General features: G+C 40.1%; 1 protein-coding gene across 1 annotated transcript in view; it reads left to right on the top strand.

Annotated features, from left to right (window-relative positions):
• Window positions 1-22891, top strand: part of LOC119737627 — a 55578-nt gene that overhangs the window by 12194 nt on the left and 20493 nt on the right. Inside the window, exons 7-24 of the mRNA XM_038212094.1 lie at window positions 1732-2416; window positions 3235-3378; window positions 3606-3785; window positions 4085-4332; window positions 5853-6006; window positions 6755-6849; window positions 8019-8882; window positions 9616-9757; window positions 10038-10206; window positions 10774-10958; window positions 14277-14531; window positions 15178-15341; window positions 16380-16533; window positions 16977-17002; window positions 18152-18205; window positions 18979-19104; window positions 19794-19922; window positions 21560-21644. Of these exons, the coding sequence (XP_038068022.1) occupies window positions 1732-2416; window positions 3235-3378; window positions 3606-3785; window positions 4085-4332; window positions 5853-6006; window positions 6755-6849; window positions 8019-8882; window positions 9616-9757; window positions 10038-10206; window positions 10774-10958; window positions 14277-14531; window positions 15178-15341; window positions 16380-16533; window positions 16977-17002; window positions 18152-18205; window positions 18979-19104; window positions 19794-19922; window positions 21560-21644 (3859 nt within the window). The remainder of the gene's footprint in view (window positions 1-1731; window positions 2417-3234; window positions 3379-3605; window positions 3786-4084; window positions 4333-5852; window positions 6007-6754; window positions 6850-8018; window positions 8883-9615; window positions 9758-10037; window positions 10207-10773; window positions 10959-14276; window positions 14532-15177; window positions 15342-16379; window positions 16534-16976; window positions 17003-18151; window positions 18206-18978; window positions 19105-19793; window positions 19923-21559; window positions 21645-22891) is intronic.

Raw genomic sequence — 22891 nt, 5'->3', positions numbered from 1 at the left:
TCCAACCTCGTAGCCAGTGATTTTAGGGGTGTATTTCCGAGTGGCGGGGTATTCTGCAATTACTCCCAAATTGAATGCGAGTGCGTCAAAATACTTAAACATAGGCGGATTAGGCTAATAGGGACCTAGGCCTCTCATCATGATTTAGTTTAGGCCCGGGTCTGACGATTGATAATGAATGTGTCTAGATCTGGCCATAACTTGTCACCCTTTACACAAACTGTGTAGGGCCTATGAGAATGGTCTGAACATTTCTAAGTCTTTTCTCAATAAATACTTCAACATGTTCAATATTTTCCTTGCTAAATTTGACTTTTTAGGACAAATCACTTTCTGATGATTACTAGGTCCCCGAACTTAAGTTAAGGAGAAATTAGATGGCCAGATAGCCTATTAGAATCTTTCCATAATGGTCTTGCCAGAAATGAGCATTGCTGTCTTCAGTTATATAATAAAGACTCAAAAGTGAAAAAAAAATTGGGAAAGAATCCAAACTTGCCAAATTATGCCACTTATTTGCACAAGTCAGGTTGGCGTAGTGGTACTTTCCGATTCCGTGAGTTTTTCCCAGAATATTCTTCTGGGCTTTTCCTCCCACCTCTAGAACTGTAATTTCTTCTCATTGCCTGAAATCTCTCAAGTTGGTGTGTTGTTTGCCCAGGGATTTTTGCAGACTAACTACAAGTCTATTATACAATTGATACACTCTCCATACAGTGTAGTATATGAAGAGTCATTTGCATTTTCTAAGTATTTCCCAGACAGGGCTCTGGAGTGCCCTGAAACGTGCAAAACTAAATCAGGCCCACTTTACTCACAGTTTAGCCAGCATATTTCTCCAAAAATTCCACTGGAGCAAAGAAAATGTCTACAGTATTTCTTTAACCAAGTTTGCAGACTGAATTCAATTGTTAAAGGAGACTTTTCTGCAATTTTTTTGCACATATGAGAGGGAAATCAAGTGATTTCAACATGAGGCTAAAGACTAGACTGGTACATGTCCAACCATGGTCCAACTATTTGAAAAGACTGACCTCTTCATTCAGTGTCAATAGTCTGGTGGCTTGACTATGGAGATGTGTAGTAAATTGAGACTAGTTCCCGCTTCATGCCACATGTTTCCTAAATTCTTTTGGCATGGTTGATTGATGCAGTACTGAAGCTGTGTTGGACTGGTTGTTTTAGGTGCCAGTCTATTTTCTTGTTTTGCACGTTTTCAATACCTTAAGTTTTGGGACTCTCATACACAGTATTGAGAGTCCCAAATTTTCGGACTAAGTATTCCTCCATGGTATTTCCTAGCAAAATTATAAATGTTTCTCAGGCCAAGCTAGATTCATTTCTTTTTAACATTTTTGCAATGACTGACCTTCATTGAGATATGAAACAAAGTGCCGTGAGGATGCAACATTGGGGCAGGCTGCTGGTGCTAGGACATATTTTTTTCCGGGGGACTCTCAATCATGTTACTGACAGAACTCATGCAAATATGCCATGGGTCTGTGCACAATCAGGGCAAAGTACATGTAACCAGTGTGGCATGTGATGCGTTTCTCCTGGCACCGGAGCTTTACGATAATGGTAGCCTTTGCTAAAAACAAACATGAGAAAGAAAAACTCTTCAAAAACACTTCAAAATGTTCTTGATGCATGTACCCTTCAACTGTGTACACATTGACTGCTACATAATGTGGATATGATTACAGCATTTGTTCATTTGTTCATGTGCAGGTTTTGAAACCCAAATGTCCAACTGGTGTTTACTGTGCCACTGATAACCTCTGCCGATCAGACTCTCAGTGTAACTATGACGCATCTCGTCATAGTAACCCCCTCACCCAGGATACTTGTACCAGCAATGCCACCACGACCCGTCTGTACTGCATCGCGAAGGGTGGGTGTTCGGCTGCGTCAGGGGGACCAACCTCTTGCCCAGCCAAGCCTGTCAGGTTTGACACTGACGCCATCGACCCACAGAGACCTGGGTACGAGGTTGTCCACCTTCTCCCTATGGAGGTTTCGTCCCCCGGACTGTTCCGGTACAACTTCAGCGACACCCTGTGCGAGCTCTTCACCTTAGATGTGGGCTACGTCCTTGGGGTAGCCTTCTCAGCAGGTGGGGCAAGCATTGCCACACAGACAGACCCAGAGCTGAACACCACCGTTCCCCTCGAATACAAATCGACAATTAATCCTACGACTCTCACGACCGGTAGCGATTTGCCAGTCAGTAGTTTCCAGCTGGATTCTGCCCGGCACCTAGTGAGGGCTATCGTTGTAGCACCACTAATCAGCCGACCACAGCTAACATTGAACAGTATGGGAGATTTTGATGTTGCGGCTACAGTGACCAACACCATAACCCCAGGTGGTGATGTCGACAGGGCAAATGTATCGGCCCAAATTACAATCATCGGTAAGCAAACAGTTTACCCCTTTTTTTTTTATTGTCTGACTAGTCACTAAGTAATTTGCAAAGTTGGTTACAGGTACCCGATTCCATAATCTGGAACCAGTTCCTGACATCAGCGGTCGGGTACCTGGTTCTGATGCACAGCCCTAGCTCGAAAGCCTGATGAAATATTTTAGAGGCATGACAGGGAAAAAGTGCTTAGTTTTTTTTCAGATCGGACAAGTAGGAGGTCAGTCAAAAAATGGCAAATATTCTGGGGCATCCCACAGCATCAGAAAGAAGTTGAAATGTAATGAATCCAATATTCCACATGTCGGCTTGGCTGGTATTCGAACCCAGCCACAGCGGCAAAATGTCAGGACACTACCTTATTTTTAAACACCTTCATTAAAACATCATTTGGGAGAGAGAGCAACTTATTACCCTAACCCTGCCAGACGCAGCACAGTGCATCAGGTGGAAAAGTCTGGTGCACTTTGATGCATTCAGCCATCAACACCAGTGCATAAACGGCCAGTTCTGAAACAATGAGAGCTAGTCCCATTGAACAATGCCTCAGTTGTATCCTGCTGCATGCGGTGACCACAGACTCTGAGGTAGTTTGGCCTTGAGACTATTGACCTGATGGATTTTGCTGCACTGTGCAGGCTTGTCACTTAGACAAGTGTTGCATGCTGCTGCGTTTGGCAGGGTTTCTAGCCAAAATACTGTGGAGGGTTAGGGTTAATGCATAGTTTATTGCAACTACTAATTGCACAGGAAAATCTTCAATACCATATTCCTTATGATTAACAAGCATCTCTGATTTCTTGCATTTCTAGGATTACAATGTGAGGATTTCAAGGAAGGCGTCCGGCCACATGAGGAGGTTTTCTTAGAAATCTCAGTGATGAACGGCAGTCATATCTCCTACACCTTAGACTGGGGTGATGGAGAACAGGATGATTTCTATACCCTAGACTCAGGTATTTACATTTTTGACGATGCAGACCCCATGCTGTTTTTGAGTTTTATCCCGAAAGATAGATTTCCTTTCTAAGTTGCTATTTTTCTAGTAATAGAAAAGTTAATTCACTTTTGAAAACGCAAAGACTGAAAATAGATCGGCCCATGTTTAGTAATCAAATTATTCTTTTACAATTTTGAATTCTTGGCTGCAGACAATGTAAATTGTCTCTTTTTGTTCAAACAGTGCCAATCAACCAGACCCATTCCTACACTACTGCCGGTACCTATGAGGTCAACATCGTGGCCAGTAATCTGATCAGCAATGAGACCATAGTCGTTACCATCCAAGTCCAGAATCCCGTTCAACTTCAGCACTTCCTGGTCACGATGGCAAGTCCTCAGGTCGTGGAAGGCAACGGAAATGGTAGGTACATGTATTTAATACCCAGAGGAAGAAAATAAGAATTACTCGTATTTCTGAAAAACTAATTCATTAAACAAAGTTTGGAGTATTTTTGAGGGAGCACTTGCTTTCGTACAATGCCCATGCATTTTTAAAGTCGAGGATTGAGCACATTTCGATAGCATTTTGATAACAAAGTAAGAGAAATAATCACTGAAGCATTCTGTTTGACTTACATTGTAGTGGAGTAAATGCTAATGAATAGTGATGTAATTTTCAAATGCAGCATTTTCTTTAAATTTGATTGGTTGCTTCCCCAGCCACCGCTGCCGATCTGGTCATAACAGTAACTAATCCTCCCCCCGCTGATCCCTTGGCAACCAACCCTCAAGCTACCATCACATGCCTGACCCTGATCACCTGTCCTCAAGCTGTCACCGTTGACCTCTCAACATTGACTGCACATAACCAGATGATTAGTCAGGACATTGATTTCACCGATCATGGGTTCTACACCCTCAGCGTCACTATCTTTAATTTGGTCAGTGAGGAGACGTACGAAATTAAGGTAAGTGGACAAAACAGGTCTGCAAAAACAGCTCTTGAACTCTCTGTCAGGGATGTGCTCGAGTCCATCACTAGTTCAGGCAAGTCCATCACAAGTTCTCCAGTCCCAATTCAACTCACAAGCTATTCGAATGAGCTTTGACAAAGGCATTCCTTTGTTATTGTTCATCCACTGTTACTTGTGACTGGACTTGTGACTGGACTTGTGATGGACTTGTGACTGGACTTGTGATGGACTTGTGATGGACTTGTGATGGACTTGTGACTGGACTTGTGATGGACTTGTGATGGACTTGTGATGGACTTGTGATTTAGTTACGACTGGACTTGTGATGGACTTGTGATGGACTTGTGATGGACTTGTGATGGACTTGTGATGGACTTGTGACTGGACTTGTGATGGACTTGTGATGGACTTGTGATGGACTTGTGATTTAGTTACGACTGGACTTGTGATGGACTTGTGACTGGACTTGTGATGGACTTGTGATGGACGTGATGGACTTGTGATGGACTTGACTACATCCATGCTCTCTGTACAAATTAAGATCAGTGGATGTACAGACGCATACAGATTTGTAGCATATGAAACTGTACTTGTGTACAAACTGTATGAGATGGAATTTTGCGTCAGGGTGATGTAAAACGATGTTAGGTTTTGCTGTTCACCGACTTATGAATAGTTTAATTGTGGTACTCCTTACTAAATGTACATCGGATTCGTGCAGCCAACCGCTCCTGCAAGCTCGGTGGTCGAGTGGTAAAATGGCTGAACTAGAAAGCAGGAGGTCGTGGGTTCGAGTCCCACCCAAATGATTTTTTCCAACTTTGACTCTGGAGGTTATACGTCCGTAAAGGGCAATATTGAGTGTTAACGTTAAAAACCTACTTTTGATGAAGAAAGTTGGAAATGGTTTATTGACTTTAACAAGGCTTTGACTTGCCCCCTTTTGTTGGGAAGCAGTTATTGTAGGGAGAGTTTAAAAATCTTTTTTTTGTTTTTTTTGTAATTTAAATCCATCATTTGCTCCATGTCGTAGCACAAATATAAATCAACTACAATGTTACCTAGGGCTTTTTAATGCTGTGACGTCATTAAAGCGGAATTTAGTTGTTATCAATATAAACACTTAACATTCATTGTAATATTTTCAGAAGTTCTTTGAATGTGTTTCCTGTCTGAACTAAAATCAATATTCAGCTTGCACATTTTTAACTGATGACGTCATAAACCGGAAGTAAGGTGTGCATGTAAAATAAAGTAAAATGAAATTTATTTAACTCAAAAGGCTGCATTTATTTCAAATTAAAACAGCAGGTACCACTGTAAAGGGCTGAATGTCATGATTCTTTGTCTGTTCTGACATAAAAAAGTATCACAACTGAAGTGGGAAATGTCCAATGAAATAGTTGCCTGCCCGATCACCCTGCGATTGTAACTGAACAAATGCCTTTTAGCTTTATTTTTGTTTCAATTGTTTGTTGTGTGTGTATAATATTTGATTTGGATGTGTCCATCAGGTTTCAGTTTATGAGCGCCTGCAGGGAGTGAAAAGCTTTGCTCAATACAAGCCCTCGCAATCGGCTAGCTCCTACGCTACTAAAGGCCACGGCGTACTGGAAGACACCTTTCCTCTTGATAGGCCAGTAGTTTTCGAAATGAGCTTCTTATCAGGTGAGTGCATGGATAATTGGGCTTTCAAGTAGAGCTCGTTTACATTTTAAGATAATTTGGCATACACAGTGTCACATTTGCCGGGACTCTCACAATAATTGAAATGAACTATATCCTTTATATTTACAAATTACTCTTACAAATTTATTTGACAAATTTACACAACATCAAAATCGTACGTTCAGAAATGTCAAGGGGCAATCTTCGTTATGAAATCGTATTAATAGTCAGCTTATACATGTACATGTAGGTACATATGAAACCACCTCAAAATATCAATTCAGTTTATGCAATGGAATTATATAAAGCAGGTAAGTAAATTCACTGTTTAAAATATCTAGCAATCTACTTTCCGTTGTTCACAGCAAATACAACTGACCGATTCAAACTTCCAATTCAATATCTACAATCCAATATCTACGGTCAGTATCAGCATCCAGTATCTATATGTACGTGCCTAGCAATAAATCCACACTATTAACAATTCAATCAAAAAATCTGCACTATGAACAACCCGGATAATAATTAAACATAATTAAACATTGATTAGGGCTCTTGATCAAGTTTGACTAGACAAAGTGCTTGCTTGACATATGATCTGACTGCTGGTGACTAGCCTTTGTTAACAGTATAGCAGGGGAAGTGGCAGTGAGTTGTGACTGTCTGTGACTGTTTAAATAGCAGGAGTGTTACTCAAGAAATCTTTATCTGAGTCTTAAAATGCTTCCTTTGTATTTTCTGGTGCCAGGTTCTGAAGTGAAGTACCTGGTGGATTTTGATGATGGATCATCATTGGGCAATTATTCACATGAAGAGACACCGTTTGATCATTTGTTTCGCTCGGTGAGTTCATTTCATCAGATGGAATTTGCGCCAGGGTGATGTAAATTCAATATTTGGTTTTGCCCTTCGCCAACAATTTTTTTGTTGGCTATAAACACTGTATACTCAGTATTGTCTCGAGCGATTGTGAGAAAAAAAAATCTCTTGGGACTCGAACCCGAGTGATTTTTCTCACAATCACACATGTTTATAATAAACAAAATAAACTACAATACATCCGTGAAGGGCAAAATTCCAGTATTGAGTTCATTCTGGTTTATAATACTGTTTACGGTTAGACGTACGATGTTTAAAAAAAAATATTTGGGCTAAACTTCGTTCCAGTACTGTGTAAAGGGTACATGCACACTGTTGCCTAGAAATGCGCATGGTTTGATCATCATGCTGGTCGTATGCACAGTTTATTGCACATTATTTTGGAATCAGTGCCTGTGTATTGGGGAGGGCAAGGTTTTTATAGTGAGGTTTTCCCTGCTACGACGCTCGGTTGTCGAGTGGCAAGAAGTTTGCACTTGCAAGCGGGAGAACGTGTGTTTGAGTCGCACCCGAGTAAGCTTGTTAATTTTTATCGCCAGCTGAGTATACAGTGGTGACAGGAAATACCAAATATAAGATATTTGTCTGTTCAGTTTTGCTTAGAATGTTCAGGAATCACAAAAAAATCCTCCAATGGGCGAGAGCAAAGTGGCACATCAAGTGCCCATTACTTAAAAGATTCATTGAACCCACTACCTTCCTCAATCCTACAAAAAACTCTAAAAGACAGGATTTTGATGGAAAGGTTGGTTGTTAGGGTAACATTTGTTAGGATTTTTTTTTACTGCTTTCAGGATATTTTGTGACAATTTTTGTTCTAATTTCAGGATTTTTAAACAATATTGAATACCTGATGCTATACCGCAAATATTTTGTTTAATCTATAATTTAATAGAACAGAAGAAAATGGGTATTTTAATCTTATTTATTTTGTGTTTTTTCCCTTCTATTTTCCCATAATCTCACCGTTTGGTTGGATTTTAGATCACTGCTGTGTAAACACCATTCAAAGATTATAAACCCTCACTCATAAAAAGCTATAATAGTGTTCAGGACAAGCCTGCCAGCAAAACCAACTTAAAAATTTTTATATTTTAGAATTCATTGTATTTTTATTTCTTTTGTGTGTTCAGGTTGGTGAATTTAATGTTGTTATTTCTGCCAGTAACCCTGTCACGCCTACTATTAATATCAGAACCACTATCAAGACGTTACAGCCAATCCGTGGGGTTCGTATATTGGATCTGGGTGTATCCCGCGTCAATGAGACGAGATATTTGAACATCACCGTGACTGATGAGGGATCAAATTCCTGTGTGGTCGTGGATTTTGGTGACGGCACTACCAATGAAGCCTATGGAACGTGCGGTGGCCATTCAAACCGTCGCGGCAATTTCACACCGCCAATCGGTTTGCGGCATGTGTACCCAGAGCAAACCTCGTATGAAGTCCAAGCCATGGGTTGGAACACACTGTCCACCGACAACGCAACTATCCTCATCCCAGTATCGGAAGCTAAGAAGTACTGTGGGTTACCGACGGTGAGCATACAAGACAGCAAACCGGGCTGGTGGTTGCCTAGGGTGGTCGTTCGCAAGGATCGCCTTGCCTTTCAAGGCATCACCAAACTTGACTGTTGGTTCACGGATAACTCGAAGGAATGGTTTCTAGAACGACTCGATCCGCAAACTGGTATCCAATTGGAAGCAACGATGAAGCTCACCACGAAAGAATCCACCCTGCTCATTCCAGCCTTTACTCTGGAAATCGGTCTGTATCGTCTAGGCTACAAAGTCACCATGAACAGAACTCTGACAGATGGCTTGGAGTTTTCTTCCATCGGTTATGACTACATCGATGTACAGCGCTCACAGCTTGTCGTAGCGCTCATTGACGGTCAGATGACGTCTACTGTTAAAGGATGGGGAAGTATGCTAGATCTTATCCCGGGGAAAGTATCCAAAGATCCTGATGTGCCTGATGAAGAAGAGGTTCAGGTCAGTTTTCTTATATATTTGTTTTTACACTAACATAATAATGTCTATCGGGAATTTGCATTGAAAAAATAATAAAATCCAGCACATGGACGGCGAGGGTATTTTGACAAATCGGCCATTGTCAAACATTCCCACATCAACGACCACAAAGTTGATTGGGATGCAGCGGAAGTCATCGCACCGATCCAGTTCTGGCATTGAAGACGCATACGGGAAGCCATCGAGATCCGCAAGCACAACACAGTTCCGCAAGACATCGGGTTTCACCTCAACGACATCTGGCTCCCACTCCTTCAGACTGATGGGTCTCCTATACCCTAGGTCCTCCCTCTACTGAGACTGCAACCCTACTGCTCCACTTCAGTGGGCACACCTAGCTTGCTCTAGGATCCCAGCTACTTGGCATCCACACAGGATGCAACTTCACACTTACTTGCTTAGAGTTAAGGCACTCTCCTAAAGACGGTCAGAGTATACTGACCGGAACGTCGAGTTTATACCTCTGGTTCTTTTCAGAACCATACTCTTAGTTGAGAAATTATTCGCACATGGTGTTTCCACAAACCTTTCATTATTTAATAAAATCCAATAAGACATACAATGAAAAGGACATTAAAAAAAGTTTAAAAACTGACAAGTTTAAAAACTGTAGCTCAACTTAACCTTACAGATTTTATGACATACGGAAACAAAATTAGAGTGATCAACTTTTTTTTTACTCTGTATCCTCCAGGGCTTTGAGAAAATCCTGTATTTCTGTCGTCGAATTGGCGAGAAGTATCCCTCCAAGGATATCTACATTGATATTCCTGAAATGAGGGAAGATCCTGGCAATGGCACAGATGAGGCAAATGATGGAGGCTGTTTTGGCACTGGTAAGACCAAGATGGCACAAGAACTGTGATTTGCTGCTCCGCGGAGCCTCTCAAGATCTTTGAGAAACTTGGAATTTTTCTGCTAGAATACCGGGAAACTACCTCGGAAAGTTTGTCAGATGCATTTAACCCTAACCCAGACAGGGATTCTTGAGTGCAGAAAAACATTTTTTATTTTTTTTTCTCAAGTGATTTCAATCTTGATTTAAATCTAATGATTTGTTTCAAACAACCCTGGTGGGTGGAGCCTAATAGAATTGGCCTATTGTATTCGTCGCAGGACCTGGCCGCCTGAACTCAAGTTTGCCAACTCTAAGCTGGAATACCTCCTTGATGGAGACGGGGGTACGCTACGAGCTCTTAGTCATCATTAAGAAGGACATCAGGAGCGGCAACTTCAGCCTGATACTGGAACTAAAAGAGGGCGACCCACCGCAAGCTGCCATAAGGTACGCACGGACGGGGATTGCGGGGTACCAGTCAGTGATGTACATATTCATGAGTCCGTAGTAATTACAAACTACATGTAGATTTCCTGTAGAGCTCCCCCATTGTTAGTAGGCCCAATTTCTGCGTGTTTACCAATGTTTCTACATGCCTTTAATAACTCGCTGGCTGAGACCTCTTATTGATGTTTTTATCTGTGTGTATAAGCCCAATTTTGCTCGAGCATGTACCCACTCACATCAACAGTGCATTTTTTTTTATAAAGACAACCGTCGTGCAATCCTAGTCCAATAGACGGCCAGCTTTCAGCATCACATGGGTTTGTTTACCCAAAATTCTGGCCCGCAATTAATTGCTCACGCGAAACTTGGATTTTGCTGATTGACTTGATTTCTTGTGAACTTGACTGCATGGTACAAATCTGTCGAGTCAATTTGAGATTGAGACAAATCAATTGATAACATCAATGTATAGCTATTCTCCCAATAGTTTAGGCAGAAGTGGAGCAAAATGAAAAACAATTTGCATTTTATATAAGAATGTAACTTTTGTCTCCATTTTGTGGGTAGTATTGGTCGTGGTACCATCTTCACTCCTGGCAATGGTGCCCAGATCGTCAACCCCACAGGCAGCGTCCGATTGACGGCCTCATGCAGTGAATTCTGCAATGGTGTGCGCTACTCATGGGTGGTACAGGGCTTGAATAATTCTAACTATCCCTCCAATCTAATGGATTGGCAGCAGTGGACTTCTGGTGAGTCAAAAACCCAACCCAGATTTATTGTTTTTATGTTTCTGGTTTCAAGTTTATTTTCATATATTAAAAAGTATTAATAAATACCTTGGAGAGTTGATGGTCTCTGATTGGTCGAGACTCGATCACGTGGCCGGTCATTAATGGTGATAATGGACCGGCTTCAAAGATCAAGCGAATAAATGGCCCGTGAACCAGCATTGATCCAGCCCCGTTCAGCCCCATGCAAGCCAATGATTGGTCAAAATATAGTAACAGTCCCGCGGTAGCTTGTAACAATAGAGCACTGCACATGCGCTCAACCCCCATCGCATGAGACTGACGCACGCGTACGCAACACAGTTGCTAGGGATGCGTGCGTGCGCGCACGTAAAGGAAGTTTTGAAACGACATCGTACAGCAGTGCAGTATATACTGAGGATGTTTACGACGAAAGCATAGATCTACGATTTATTTTCTTTGAAACACTTCACCCACCGACATATTTACCTTTCCTAAACCAAGCATCTTTGTAATTCCGGACACAAGGAATGTGTAAACGAGATTTCAGCTTCCTCCATCAGGTAAAGATATGAAAACATTGTTGTAATTTGTTTCACTACGGCAGCAGTTTCTGTTGAGTTTACGTCATTATAGCTGTTAAGCTAAAATATGGCCCATGAACATGAACACAAAAAAGTCTGGAAATATCGCCGGAAAAAAAGTCACAAAATTGGAGCATTTTAACTGTTTATTTCGTTATAAAGGTATTTATTAATGGGAATAACAGTGTGAGGATCCGGTCTTCATTGCGTGATAATGACCGGGTGTGGGGGTGACCGCTGTTAATGGACCGAGACGAATAACAGCGGTCACCCCCACACCCGGTCATTATCACGCAGTGAAGACCGGCTCGTCTCGGTCCATTAACAGCGGTCACCCCCACACCCGGTCATTATCACGCAGTGAAGACCGGCTCCTCACACTGTTATTCCCTTTAATAGTGGTAGTACGGGAACCGGGCACCCTATTGAAGTAAAATACGGGTACCCAGGTACCCGCAAAGCAAACCCAACCCCAAAATTGAATTCCCAGAATTTGTCTGAAGGGCTTTATAGCTTTAATACGGTGTGCAACTTTCATGAGCACCTGTTGCGCATTAAAATGCACATAAGCATGAAATCTGTCTTGGTTTTCCATGTAGCTTGGTTTTCATTTAGAGAAGTACCCACAGATGCATTCAAAACATTGCTTTTTTCTTGTCTGAGAAGTTACTGAGTAATTTGTAAAGTTGGTTAGTTACGGGTACCTGATCCAATAATCTGGAACCAGTTCCTGACATCAGTGATCGGGTACTCGGGTACCTGGTTGCGATGCACATCTTTATTATAAAGTCATTAAATTTCAGGAAAAAAAACAAAAACAGGACTTAGAATAATGACATTGGAAGGTCAGATAACAGGCCGAAGCTTGTACTCGGTCTGCCCCCACAAGATTAAATGTTAAAAGGTAAAGTGCTCAAACTCTAAAGGAGGGTGCTGAACAACTAACCTGATGAAGTTTCAGCTCAGTGCTAGTGTATATTCTAAGATCCAGTATTCTAGGATCTCGATTTCAAATCAAAAGTTGCCAAGTCATGTTTTGCATTGCGCCCGAATTCAGTGTCCGGGACACGTTTTCATTCAGCCGATTGCAGCTACGCGATGTCGCACGCTTAACTGACGAATTAAAGCTACTGCGTGCGCATGTTCATCGTGTCAATGCTCGCTTCGATGAATAAAAAACACCTACTAACGGAAATTTCCAAGAATGCGCCTTCGGACGCATCGTTGGAAACAGCCTTCTTTCATTTTTTTCTTCAAAACGACAGCTTGCCAGAAAGACTTATTTCACAAGGAGTTTAGTCCCATTACTATCTTAAAGGGAATGTACATCATTGGCTTTCACTGTAATTTTCAGAAATGAACTAGTTGAGGGGTTAGTATAATAGATCAAAATATTGTTACACAGACGTTTGAAGTTTTGTGTCCGAAAATGCTCGAAAAAACCAAGAAAAACAAAAATGTTCAAGTAGTCTGGTTCCCTGACTCCACTAAAGATGAAATGGATCAATTTATAGATGCCGGAAAATTGTAAGGTAAGGGAACCAGTCTAGCTGGCCTGCACCCATTCATGAACATGTAACCAATAGCAAACACAATTTGAACTGAAACAAATGGTAAATATGGAGCAGTAGTTGAACAATAGTTAGGTTTTTCCAACGGTGGTCGGCCGATCACCGTTGGAAATGTATACAAAAATACCATTTTCTTGAAAATGACTTCACACCAGGTGCCGTAATTTTACAGAATGCTTGTGACTGTCATTTACCAACATCCTAGTAAGGTATTTCGTAAAAACTTGGTAGTTTTATTTTTCGATGTTTGCAAATGTTGTATATTCCCTTTAATAAACCAAGTATGCTTTTCAACAGTAATTTCGTCAGTTACTTTTTGGAAAGGTGAAAATGATGGACTGGACTGTAGCTTTATTGTTATGAAATGCTTGATTACACATAATACCTATTAATAATAGATAGTATATTGATGTTTAAAAGAGCTGCTAGTGAAGAGTAAGGTAAAACAAAATATCGATTTTGTCTTTATGGTTAAAGGGAATGTACATTTGTTTTTGCTTCAATTTTCAGAAATAAATGGATTTGGAGGATTAATATGTTATAGCAAATATTGTTACACTGACTTGTTTCACGTTTTGGTTTCGTAGATGCTGGAAAAACCAAGAAAACCAATCATGTTCTCGTAGTCTGGTTCCCTGACCCCACTTAAGATGAAATGGAGCAATTTATAGACTTTAGGGAAATGTAAGATCAGAGAATCAGTCTAGTAGGCTTGTAGTCTTCAAAGGTGTGTAATCAATTGCAAAGAAAATGCAGACGAAGTAAATATGAAAAAGGAGGAACATTTTTTGAAAAGAGCCAGTTTTCTCCAACGCTGGTCGGCCGACCAGCGCTGGTAAAATACAGTTTTTCTTGAAAATGTCAGCACACCAGGAGCCACAACTTTACTGGATGCTTTAGACTGTCATTTCCTAACAATCCAGTAAGACATTTTGTGATAATTTGATCATTTAGTTTTTTTATGTTTGCAAATGTTGTATCTTCCCTTTAAGCCCTAAAAGTTATCCAGGTAGGTAGGTAATTATCTCAGGGTCCATTCTTTGAAAAAACAAAATTCATTAATCGTCCCTTGAACGATGTTCATTTTGTGACCCCAGTATTAAGACTTTGTGTACAACCTTTCCCGTAAAACTGCCCTTGTACTGTTTCTTGAATATTTGCAGGAGGCTCCGAGTATCTGTACATCAAGAGTGACTTCTTCTCAGCTTTTCCTCAGTTCTCTGTCTTCGAGGTCACCGCCCATGCCACTAACACCCAACGTGGAGAGGGTTATGCTAGCATGAAGATCCAGTTAAACCAACCCCCAGTCAGTGGCAGCTGCACAGTGCATCCGCAGAACATAACGTTGGGGGAATCTGTGCGCATCGTCTGCGAGGATTGGAAAGATTGGCAGGACATAGTCCTGTACAAATTCTATGGTGAGTTCTGATTGGACAAGGTTGAATCTCTTTGCTCCGTGTATGAACAATAGAGGGCACTTTGTGACCTATTTACAGAGCCCCGGTTGGAGGGACACATCATGTGCGTGCACTGGTTCGCGCCCGTATAGCGTAAAGTACGCTTTTCATTCTGAATATGCATAAAGCCTTAGCATCTTGGAGTGAGCATCAGGAGTCAGCAATGCGTCTGATTGTCCCTCGCAGTCGCCTCCCAGCTCTCTCTTCGTTACCATGGAGGTATCCTTGAGCACAGAGTGCAAAGAAGTTTCTTTTGCCGCTTCATATTTGAGCGATCAAACTGAGGACACCCATCATTACAGAACTACAGAATTTAAAACATGCAATTGAACTTAAAATCAACGAGTAATTCAAACTTTATCAAAAACTAAATGAAGAGACCGACCTTTTAAAGACGAGGACGTAAATTTGCAATTGAGAGCAAGCATTTTCCAACCATGCTTAAAATTTATGTAATGAGGACGTGCATATATTTAAAAGAAAATTTGTCGCAATTAGGAATGACTTTCTGAAGATCAAAGAAATCTACACGTTTGGGCCTTTGAAACAGAAGATATTTTGAGGCTCATTTTAATCCTTGTTTCACGTGTGCTTTTGTATTTCCTAGCTAAGTCAGCATTATTTGAGGCTGTACTTAAGAACAGCGCTGTTCCAAAGGTCGACGTTAAGCCGCCGTTGGGCTCACCAACTAATGATTATGCTGTTTCACTTAGTGTGACTGCTGAGGACACCATTGGGGCGACCACTTCTCTTGCCTTTGCTAACATCACGGTAAGCATCTTGACCAAATTGACAGAAGATATCCTATTATTATAATGGAGCTTATCACTTTGAAGTTTTTCTCGCAAGCCATTTGGTAGCGGGTACCTCAACCAATATCAGGTTTGAACCAACAAACCATCCCCGGCAAGCTCGGTGATTTAGTGGTAAAGACATCTGTAATACAGGGTGAGTCAAAAAGAAAGTGACCAAGTTTTTAGAAAAAAAAGTTTGAAAATATGTTGCTCTCCCCATAATATTGGAATAAAGTACATGTTATTGGCTAGGAACTGTGAAAACGCTCGCGTAATTTTATTTCTCTTTTAACAAATACCACAAATTCAGCTGTCCACCACTGATCATTTTAAGATGAATACCCTTACAATGAACCATAGATGTTTTCCTACCTACATGAATGAATGAAAACTTGCAAAGGAAAACAGACCAAAATCATCATCATCATTTCAGAAATAGACTTGATTTGTTCCCCATACTCAAAACACAGAATCTGACAGTGAAATAATCTTTCAGTCTTGACTCGAATGATTAAAATCTCATTTGTATTTGAATGCCTGTGAGTAATCTCTGGTTCTCACTCAGCTCAATAGCTTCAAAGCATTGAGCATTCCATGGACAGCTGTAAAACTTAGTTCTTTTAGTAAAACATGCATAACTTCAAATAGCATGGATCAATTTCAGTAAGTCTTTTTTTTTCACGAGTGGAAGAACATGCTCGCTTAATTCAATTGCTTTTGTAGGAAAAAAAATAATGAATCCAGGTCACGTTCTTTTTGACTCACCCTGTAGTAAGTGGGAGATTGCAATCCACCTGAGTAGTTTGTGGATTGTTTTTCATAACCACTCAGGACTACACTGAGTGTACAGTGTTTATAAAAAAATACGTTGGTCGATGGCAAAACCCTTTATTGTCGGCACCACCATTGCTGTTTACATGTGCACAGCTGCATTTTTTCCCAAGCGAAGAACCATTATGTGAACTTACATTTCGTCATTTTTTTGTCCTTTCCATTTTTCTGTTTGTTCTGGAAGGTGAGCCCACCAGTTAACAGACGATCAGAGAACCACAGCTTAGAGCAGGAGCGTTTGTATGAGACTCTGAGGTCCGAAGAAAACCCAGAAGCCATCAATGCTCAACTCCTATTGGATGCATCGTTGCTATTGGCAACCGAATCATCGTCACCCGGTAACGCATCCACGTCAGGCTCTGTTTCTTGCCCCCAGTCATTCAAGAGAAATCTTTGTTTGGTTTCACAGCCTGTTTCCAATTACTACAACCAGTACGATATTTGAAAACTTTGCTAGTCATTCCTAGTTTGTCAGCCACTTGTTGGCAAAATTTAAGACTGTGAAATAACAAAAAGAAGATGAATGGCGACCAGCCTTTACGGTGATGGAACAGCTCAAAGGCAAGAAAGGAGAGTTGGGGACATGGGCGTCGCGAGGGGGTGCTGTCTACTGTTCATGCTCATAATCCAGAATGTGGAGACGTAATATTTTTGCACTTACATTTATTAACAGTCCGCATAACATGATCAACCTTTTCTACACGGTACAACATTGCTTCAGTATAAAGTTACTCTATATATCAATAAACTTTTTTTCTCTTTTCTGCATGTTCTTTCCAAGATCTCCCCAGTGAGGCTCCAACAGAGGTGAGAAGAATCTTACTCTTCCCTTTTTTTTTTGTAAACATAATGCATTATCTGCACAAAGACAACCCTAAATAAAAACATAATTTTCTGAGGGTTGAAAACGTCTAAACTAAAAACAAACGTTTTCCCGTCTAAAACTTTAATATAAATTAACGAAAAATTAAATATGTTGAAAAGCACTGGTGGAGCTTTAAATTTAAAATTTAAATTTCACCAAAATACACAAGAATATGTTCATATGTGAGATGTTTAGATTCCTTTTCATCGGCCAGATATTTTTGTGTAATAGTACATAGGATGTAACGTTTACATGTTTAAAAGAAAACAATTCTAAATCTGTTTACAAATTAAAAAAAAACAGGTAAACAAAACCCCAACCTACGTTCATGCGATCTTGCTTTGAATTAAACATAAAACGTGTACAGAGCACAAATAATTAACAATGTTTTCAAACCTATTTAATTACAAAACCAAGAAGCATTGCATTACTTGATCATACTTCGGGGTACGCGTAGTCCAGTTTATTCAAGTTTTCAACGACCGTCTGCTAGTATTATGTCAGTCAATGTTATTCATCATGACAATCACGCTAGTCAGTAGACATAAGGCCAAAAAAAAAAATAAGTCGGTCTCTGGTCAGCGCGCGCGTCGATTTTAATCATGCGCGTCAATCTTTTTTTTTCTTCAAAATGTTCCGCGGTAGCTCCAACAGCACCCTCTATTGCCGCACCTCCTCACTTTTTTTTACCAAAGAGCACCAAGGAATGGGAAATTGCACCAAGGCAAATGATCGAAAGCACCAGGGCAAATTATGGAGATACCAATGTACATGAGGACACCAAAAAAGCAAAATAGTACCCCACCTTGTCTGTACAATCCAAGCTAGAAGAAAAAAAAAAAAGAAGAAGAAAAAAAAAAAAAAGCCGCGTCGCCGCGTCAATTCCGGAACTTTGGTCTGACCAGAGACCGAATATTTTTTTTTTGGCCTAATGGGCAGGTGTCAGCCTTTGTAATATGGCTAAACGTTTAAACGGTTCTGAAAATATTTGCTTAACGTTTACAAAATTAAACACAAAGTCACATCTTTAATAGTAAACTTGGGGACTCGTTGCAAGTTCTCGTCAGTATTTTGTGCTTTTGTGTTTATAGATGGATGAGCAAGCGAGACAGCAACAGGCAGCTGAAAGAGCTGAAAAGTCACAGGTTAGTCATAATTGTATTGCATCAATGCATTCATTTATAATTGTTGTAATCAATCAAGTGGTATATAAATCACTTGGTCTGTTGGTTGGTCAGTAAAGTCAGTCGGTTGGTTGAATTGTTTTGTTGATGTTTTAATACCGTCCTAAATTGACTAAATGATAACATCTTATTAATCAATTCATCAAGGGGTCAATAAAATGATTAGTAAATTAGTCAAGTCGATTTGATAAGCAAGGTTGATTGAGCCATCAATTGACAAAGTAATGGATTTTTCTGATTGTAATTCAATCCATTTGACTCCAAGAGTCCAAATACTATTAGGAGCAACTCAGGCTTTAGCCCAAATAGATTTGACTTCCAGAGATGAACTTTATTTTATTATTTTATTTTTTTAAAAGATGAAAAAAGAAATTAATTGGAGTGGGGTTTGACCCTGCGTCTTCTTGATTGCCGTTCCATTGCTCTAACCAACTGAGCTTTTTAGCCCTATGTTGGTGGTGCCCCATTTTCTCAAACTCTTTGTTTAATTTTCATTGACTAGACTCTTGAAGCATTCCAAACAATAGCAACAGTGGATTTTTCAACGTAGTCACTTCTAAGTGTTTCAAAGATTGAACTGTTCATGTACTCAGGTCAAATCCATGAAATAATTTGGGATGGGGCGACTTTGAAATACCCCTCCAAAACAGGTGTATTAATTAATAATCAATCAATTAGTCAACCATCTACATGAGTAGTAGGTCCTTTAACTACAGATTTGTTTTGGTATACAGGAGATTGGCAGGATGGTAGAGCTTCAATCCTCTGTGGTAGTGAGCAGCTCTGAAGATATTGTCTTGATGTCCAGTACAATAAGCCTCATTACCAAAGACGTATCAGCTCTATCTCCTAACACTCTGGTGAGTTTTGCAAGTGTAAGAAACTAGTACATACCGGTAACTTGATTCTCTATCAGTCCAGATCAGTTCAGATGTTGAATCATTTGGAGATTATTCCTAGAACGGTTACTAGCCTGAGTTGAAAAATATGTTTGTGTGTCAGTGTTGTAGTCAAGCCCATCACATGTCTGATCCCAAGTAACAAGAGTATGAGCAATAACAAAGGAATGCATTTAAAACAGTTCACTTGAATAGCTTGTGGCTTAACTTGAGACACAATGACTTGTGATGACTTGTGACTGAGGACTTGTGACTGAGGACAAGTGATGGACTTTGTGAGGAGTTGTGATGGACTTTGTGAGGACTTGTGAGGACTTGTGACTACTTGTGACTGAGGACTTGTGATGGACTTTGTGAGGACCTGTGATGGACTTGTGAGGACTTGTGACCAAGGACTTGTGACTGAGGACTTGTGATGGACTTTGTGAGGACTTTGTGACTACTTGTGACTGAGGACTTGTGATGGACTTTGTGAGGACTTGTGACCAAGGACTTGTGACTGAGGACTTGTGATGGACTTTGTGAGGACTTGTGACTACTTGTGACTGAGGACTTGTGATGGACGTGTGAGGACTTGTGACCAAGGACTTGTGACTTTAGTTTGTCCATCTGCTCCCAGTAACATTATGTTCCTTCTTATTGGTTTTCAGGATACCTTATCCAATGTGGTAGGTGGAATGCTCAGTTTTGTTGAAGATGACCCAAAGTCAACCAAAGATGAGTCCAAGCTGAACAGTGTTGGCAAGGGGCTTATCTCATTCGCTGGAAACATTCTAATGGTAAATATCAAGAATCCTCATCTTGAAAATAATTCATTTTCCCAGCAGATAAATCTGGAAAATTCCATATCAAACAAAAGATGTGTGTTTAAAGTCATTCCCATGTGCTAGATGTAGTCATGGTAGTTGAGAACTTCTGATGAGTTGGAATAGGGCCAAACGAACAAGAAAATGATGACAAGTATACAGATATATAAACATATACTATACGAGGGGAGCTAATATTGACTTTCCACCCCCCCAAAAACCATGTTATATTTGTTCTTACTATAGCTCACACACATATTAACCAATTTTTTGAAGTTAAGTATCAGTTATCTTGGCAAAGTGTTGCTGTGCATGTGCTACCATGTTTTTATCTGTCAAGATTTGATTTGATTTGATTTGACTTGATTTGACTTGATGCAATGCAAAGTGTTGCGATGCGATGGCGATGCGATGAGATTTATTTCAGGCGATGCAATTTCATGTGATTTGCGATTTGCCATTTTCATTTTTCTATTTTGATTTGATTTTGATTAAATAAAACATATTCAATATTTTGTTGATTGTATTGATTTTCGATTTTCGATTTTGAATTTTTTTATTTTTTATTTTGATTTGATTTTTATTAAATAAAAGAGATTCAATATTTTGCTGATTGTATTGATTTTCGATTTTTATTTTAAATTGTTTGATTTTCTTTTGGATTTGATTTTTATTAACCCTAACCCTCCAGGGTATTTTGGCTAGAAACCCTGCCAAACGCAGCAACATGCAACACTTGTCTAAGTGACAAGCCTGCCCAGAGTAGCAAGATCCATCAGGCCAAAAGTCTCAAGGCCAAACTGCCTCAGAGTCTGTGGTCCCCAAACGCAGCAGGATACAACTCGGGCATTGTTCCATGGGACTAGCTCTCAGTGTCTCAGAAGTGGCTGGTTTCTGCACTGGTGTTGGTAGCATTTTCCATCAAAGTGCAGCAGACTTTTCCACCTGATGCACTGTGCTGCGTCTGGCAGGGTTAGGGTTAAAGGGAAAATACAACATTTGCAAACATCAAAAAATAAAACTACCAAATCATTTTGAAAAACCTTGCTGGACTGTTAGTGAATGACAGTGTAAAGCATCCTGTAAAATCATGGCACCTGGTATACTGTCATTTTCAAGAAAAGTGCTGTTTTTGTATCAATTTCCAACGCTGATCGGCCGATCAGCGTTGGAAAAAAACTGGCTTTTTTTCAAATACTGGCCCAAGTTGACCATCGCACTTGTTTGCAATAGATTACACACTATGAACGGGTACAAGCCAGCTAGACTGGTTCCCTGACCTTACAATTCCCCAATATATGTAAACTGCTCTGTTTCTTCTTAAATGGAGTCAGGGAACCAGACTACAGGAAAATGATTGTTTTTCTTGGTTTTTATAGCATTTTCGAACCCAAAACCTCAAAAAAGTCAGTGTAACTATATTTGCTATATATTTCCAACCCCCCAATTCCATCCATTTCTGAAAATTACAGCAAAAGCAAATGATGTATATTCCCTTTAAATGAAAGAGATTCAATATTTTGTTGATCGTATTGATTTTCGATTTTCGATTTTGATTTTGATGTGATTAAATAAAGAGATTCCATATTTTGTTGATTGTATTCAAACAGGGAGTGAGTGAGTCTGTCAGTAACCCTATCGACATGTCAGCTTCAGGTTCAAGCAGTCACCAATCTCGTAATCGTCTTGCATTAGGTAGCTCCAGCTCAGTATGCTAGGAATTGTTTTTTGTTAAAAAGCTGATACATTTACACTTTGCCATGACAAACATTATGGGGTCCACCAATGAATGTTCAGTATACAGTCGACTCTCGTTATAACAAGGTCGATGGGACTAGCAAAATTACCTCTTTATAACAGGAATGTTGTTATTAAAGGACAGCGAAACAAAGAAACACAAAGAGAACCCGAGATTTGGGACCTCAGAATTTGCTCTTTATAAGCAGAACCTCTTTATAAAAGTGCCCTTTATAATGAGAGTCGACTGTAGTTGTCATTCATTACTGAGTTTTGAGACCACTGATGTTCTTTGTATTTGTACATAAAATTTGGCAGCAAAAGGGGATGTTCACATTAGACAAAAGTTTTGAAATAGTGGTGTTTGTTATAGCGGCATTGTTGGTGAAGGATTGAGCGAGTCAAATACTGGTGTGCAGTACATGTTGTATGGAAACCGAGTACCCTATTGAAGTAAAACACGGGTACCAATGAGAGAAACTCATTCCAAAAATTCAAATCCTGGAAGTTGTCTGATGGGCTTTTACAGCTTTAGGCCCAAAAAAAAAGTCTCCGGTTTCCGGTATGCGCGCGCGTCGCCGTACCTATGCGCGTCGGCAAAATGAAAAAGTTTTTTTTTTTCAATTAAAGATGATGTCTCAAAACCGCCAAACTCACTGGTTTTACTGGAATCCTGCTGCTGCACAATTTGAACGTGTTTTTAGATGGGGTTATGATCGAGAATAAGCGTTATGTGGCCTCTCTGGTCTCCCATAATATTTGCACTAAGTTTAGTCGGGCACCATTTGCAGTCATCAGCCGACATTTGAAGCAAAAAAAAACAGGTAAAAAAACCAAAAAGCCGCGTCGCCGCATCACTTTTTGGGCAAGCACCATACCAGAAACCGGAGACTTTTTTTTTTAGCCTTACAGTGTAAACTGCAACTTTCGCAAGCGTCATCTGTCGTGCGTTACAATTCACATAAGCGTGAAATCTGTTGAAGCCTGGTTTTCATATTGAAAATTCCCTACAAATGGTATTCAAAACCTTTGTTTTTCATTGTCCGAGAAGTTATTAAGTTATTTGTAAAGTTGGTTACGGGTACCCGATCCCATAATCGGGAACCAGTTCCTGATATCAGCGGTCGGGTACTCTGGTATCCGGTTTTGATGCACACCCCTAAAATTGAAGTTGCTTTAGTTGAAAGATTAAGATGAAGTAAGGC

This window comes from Patiria miniata, unplaced genomic scaffold, assembly GCF_015706575.1.
Source record: "Patiria miniata isolate m_02_andy unplaced genomic scaffold, ASM1570657v1 HiC_scaffold_3, whole genome shotgun sequence".
Classification (NCBI taxonomy): Eukaryota; Metazoa; Echinodermata; class Asteroidea; order Valvatida; family Asterinidae; genus Patiria; species Patiria miniata.
The sequence above is the reverse complement of the archived record's forward strand: the minus strand, read 5'-3'. Positions and strand labels throughout refer to the sequence as shown.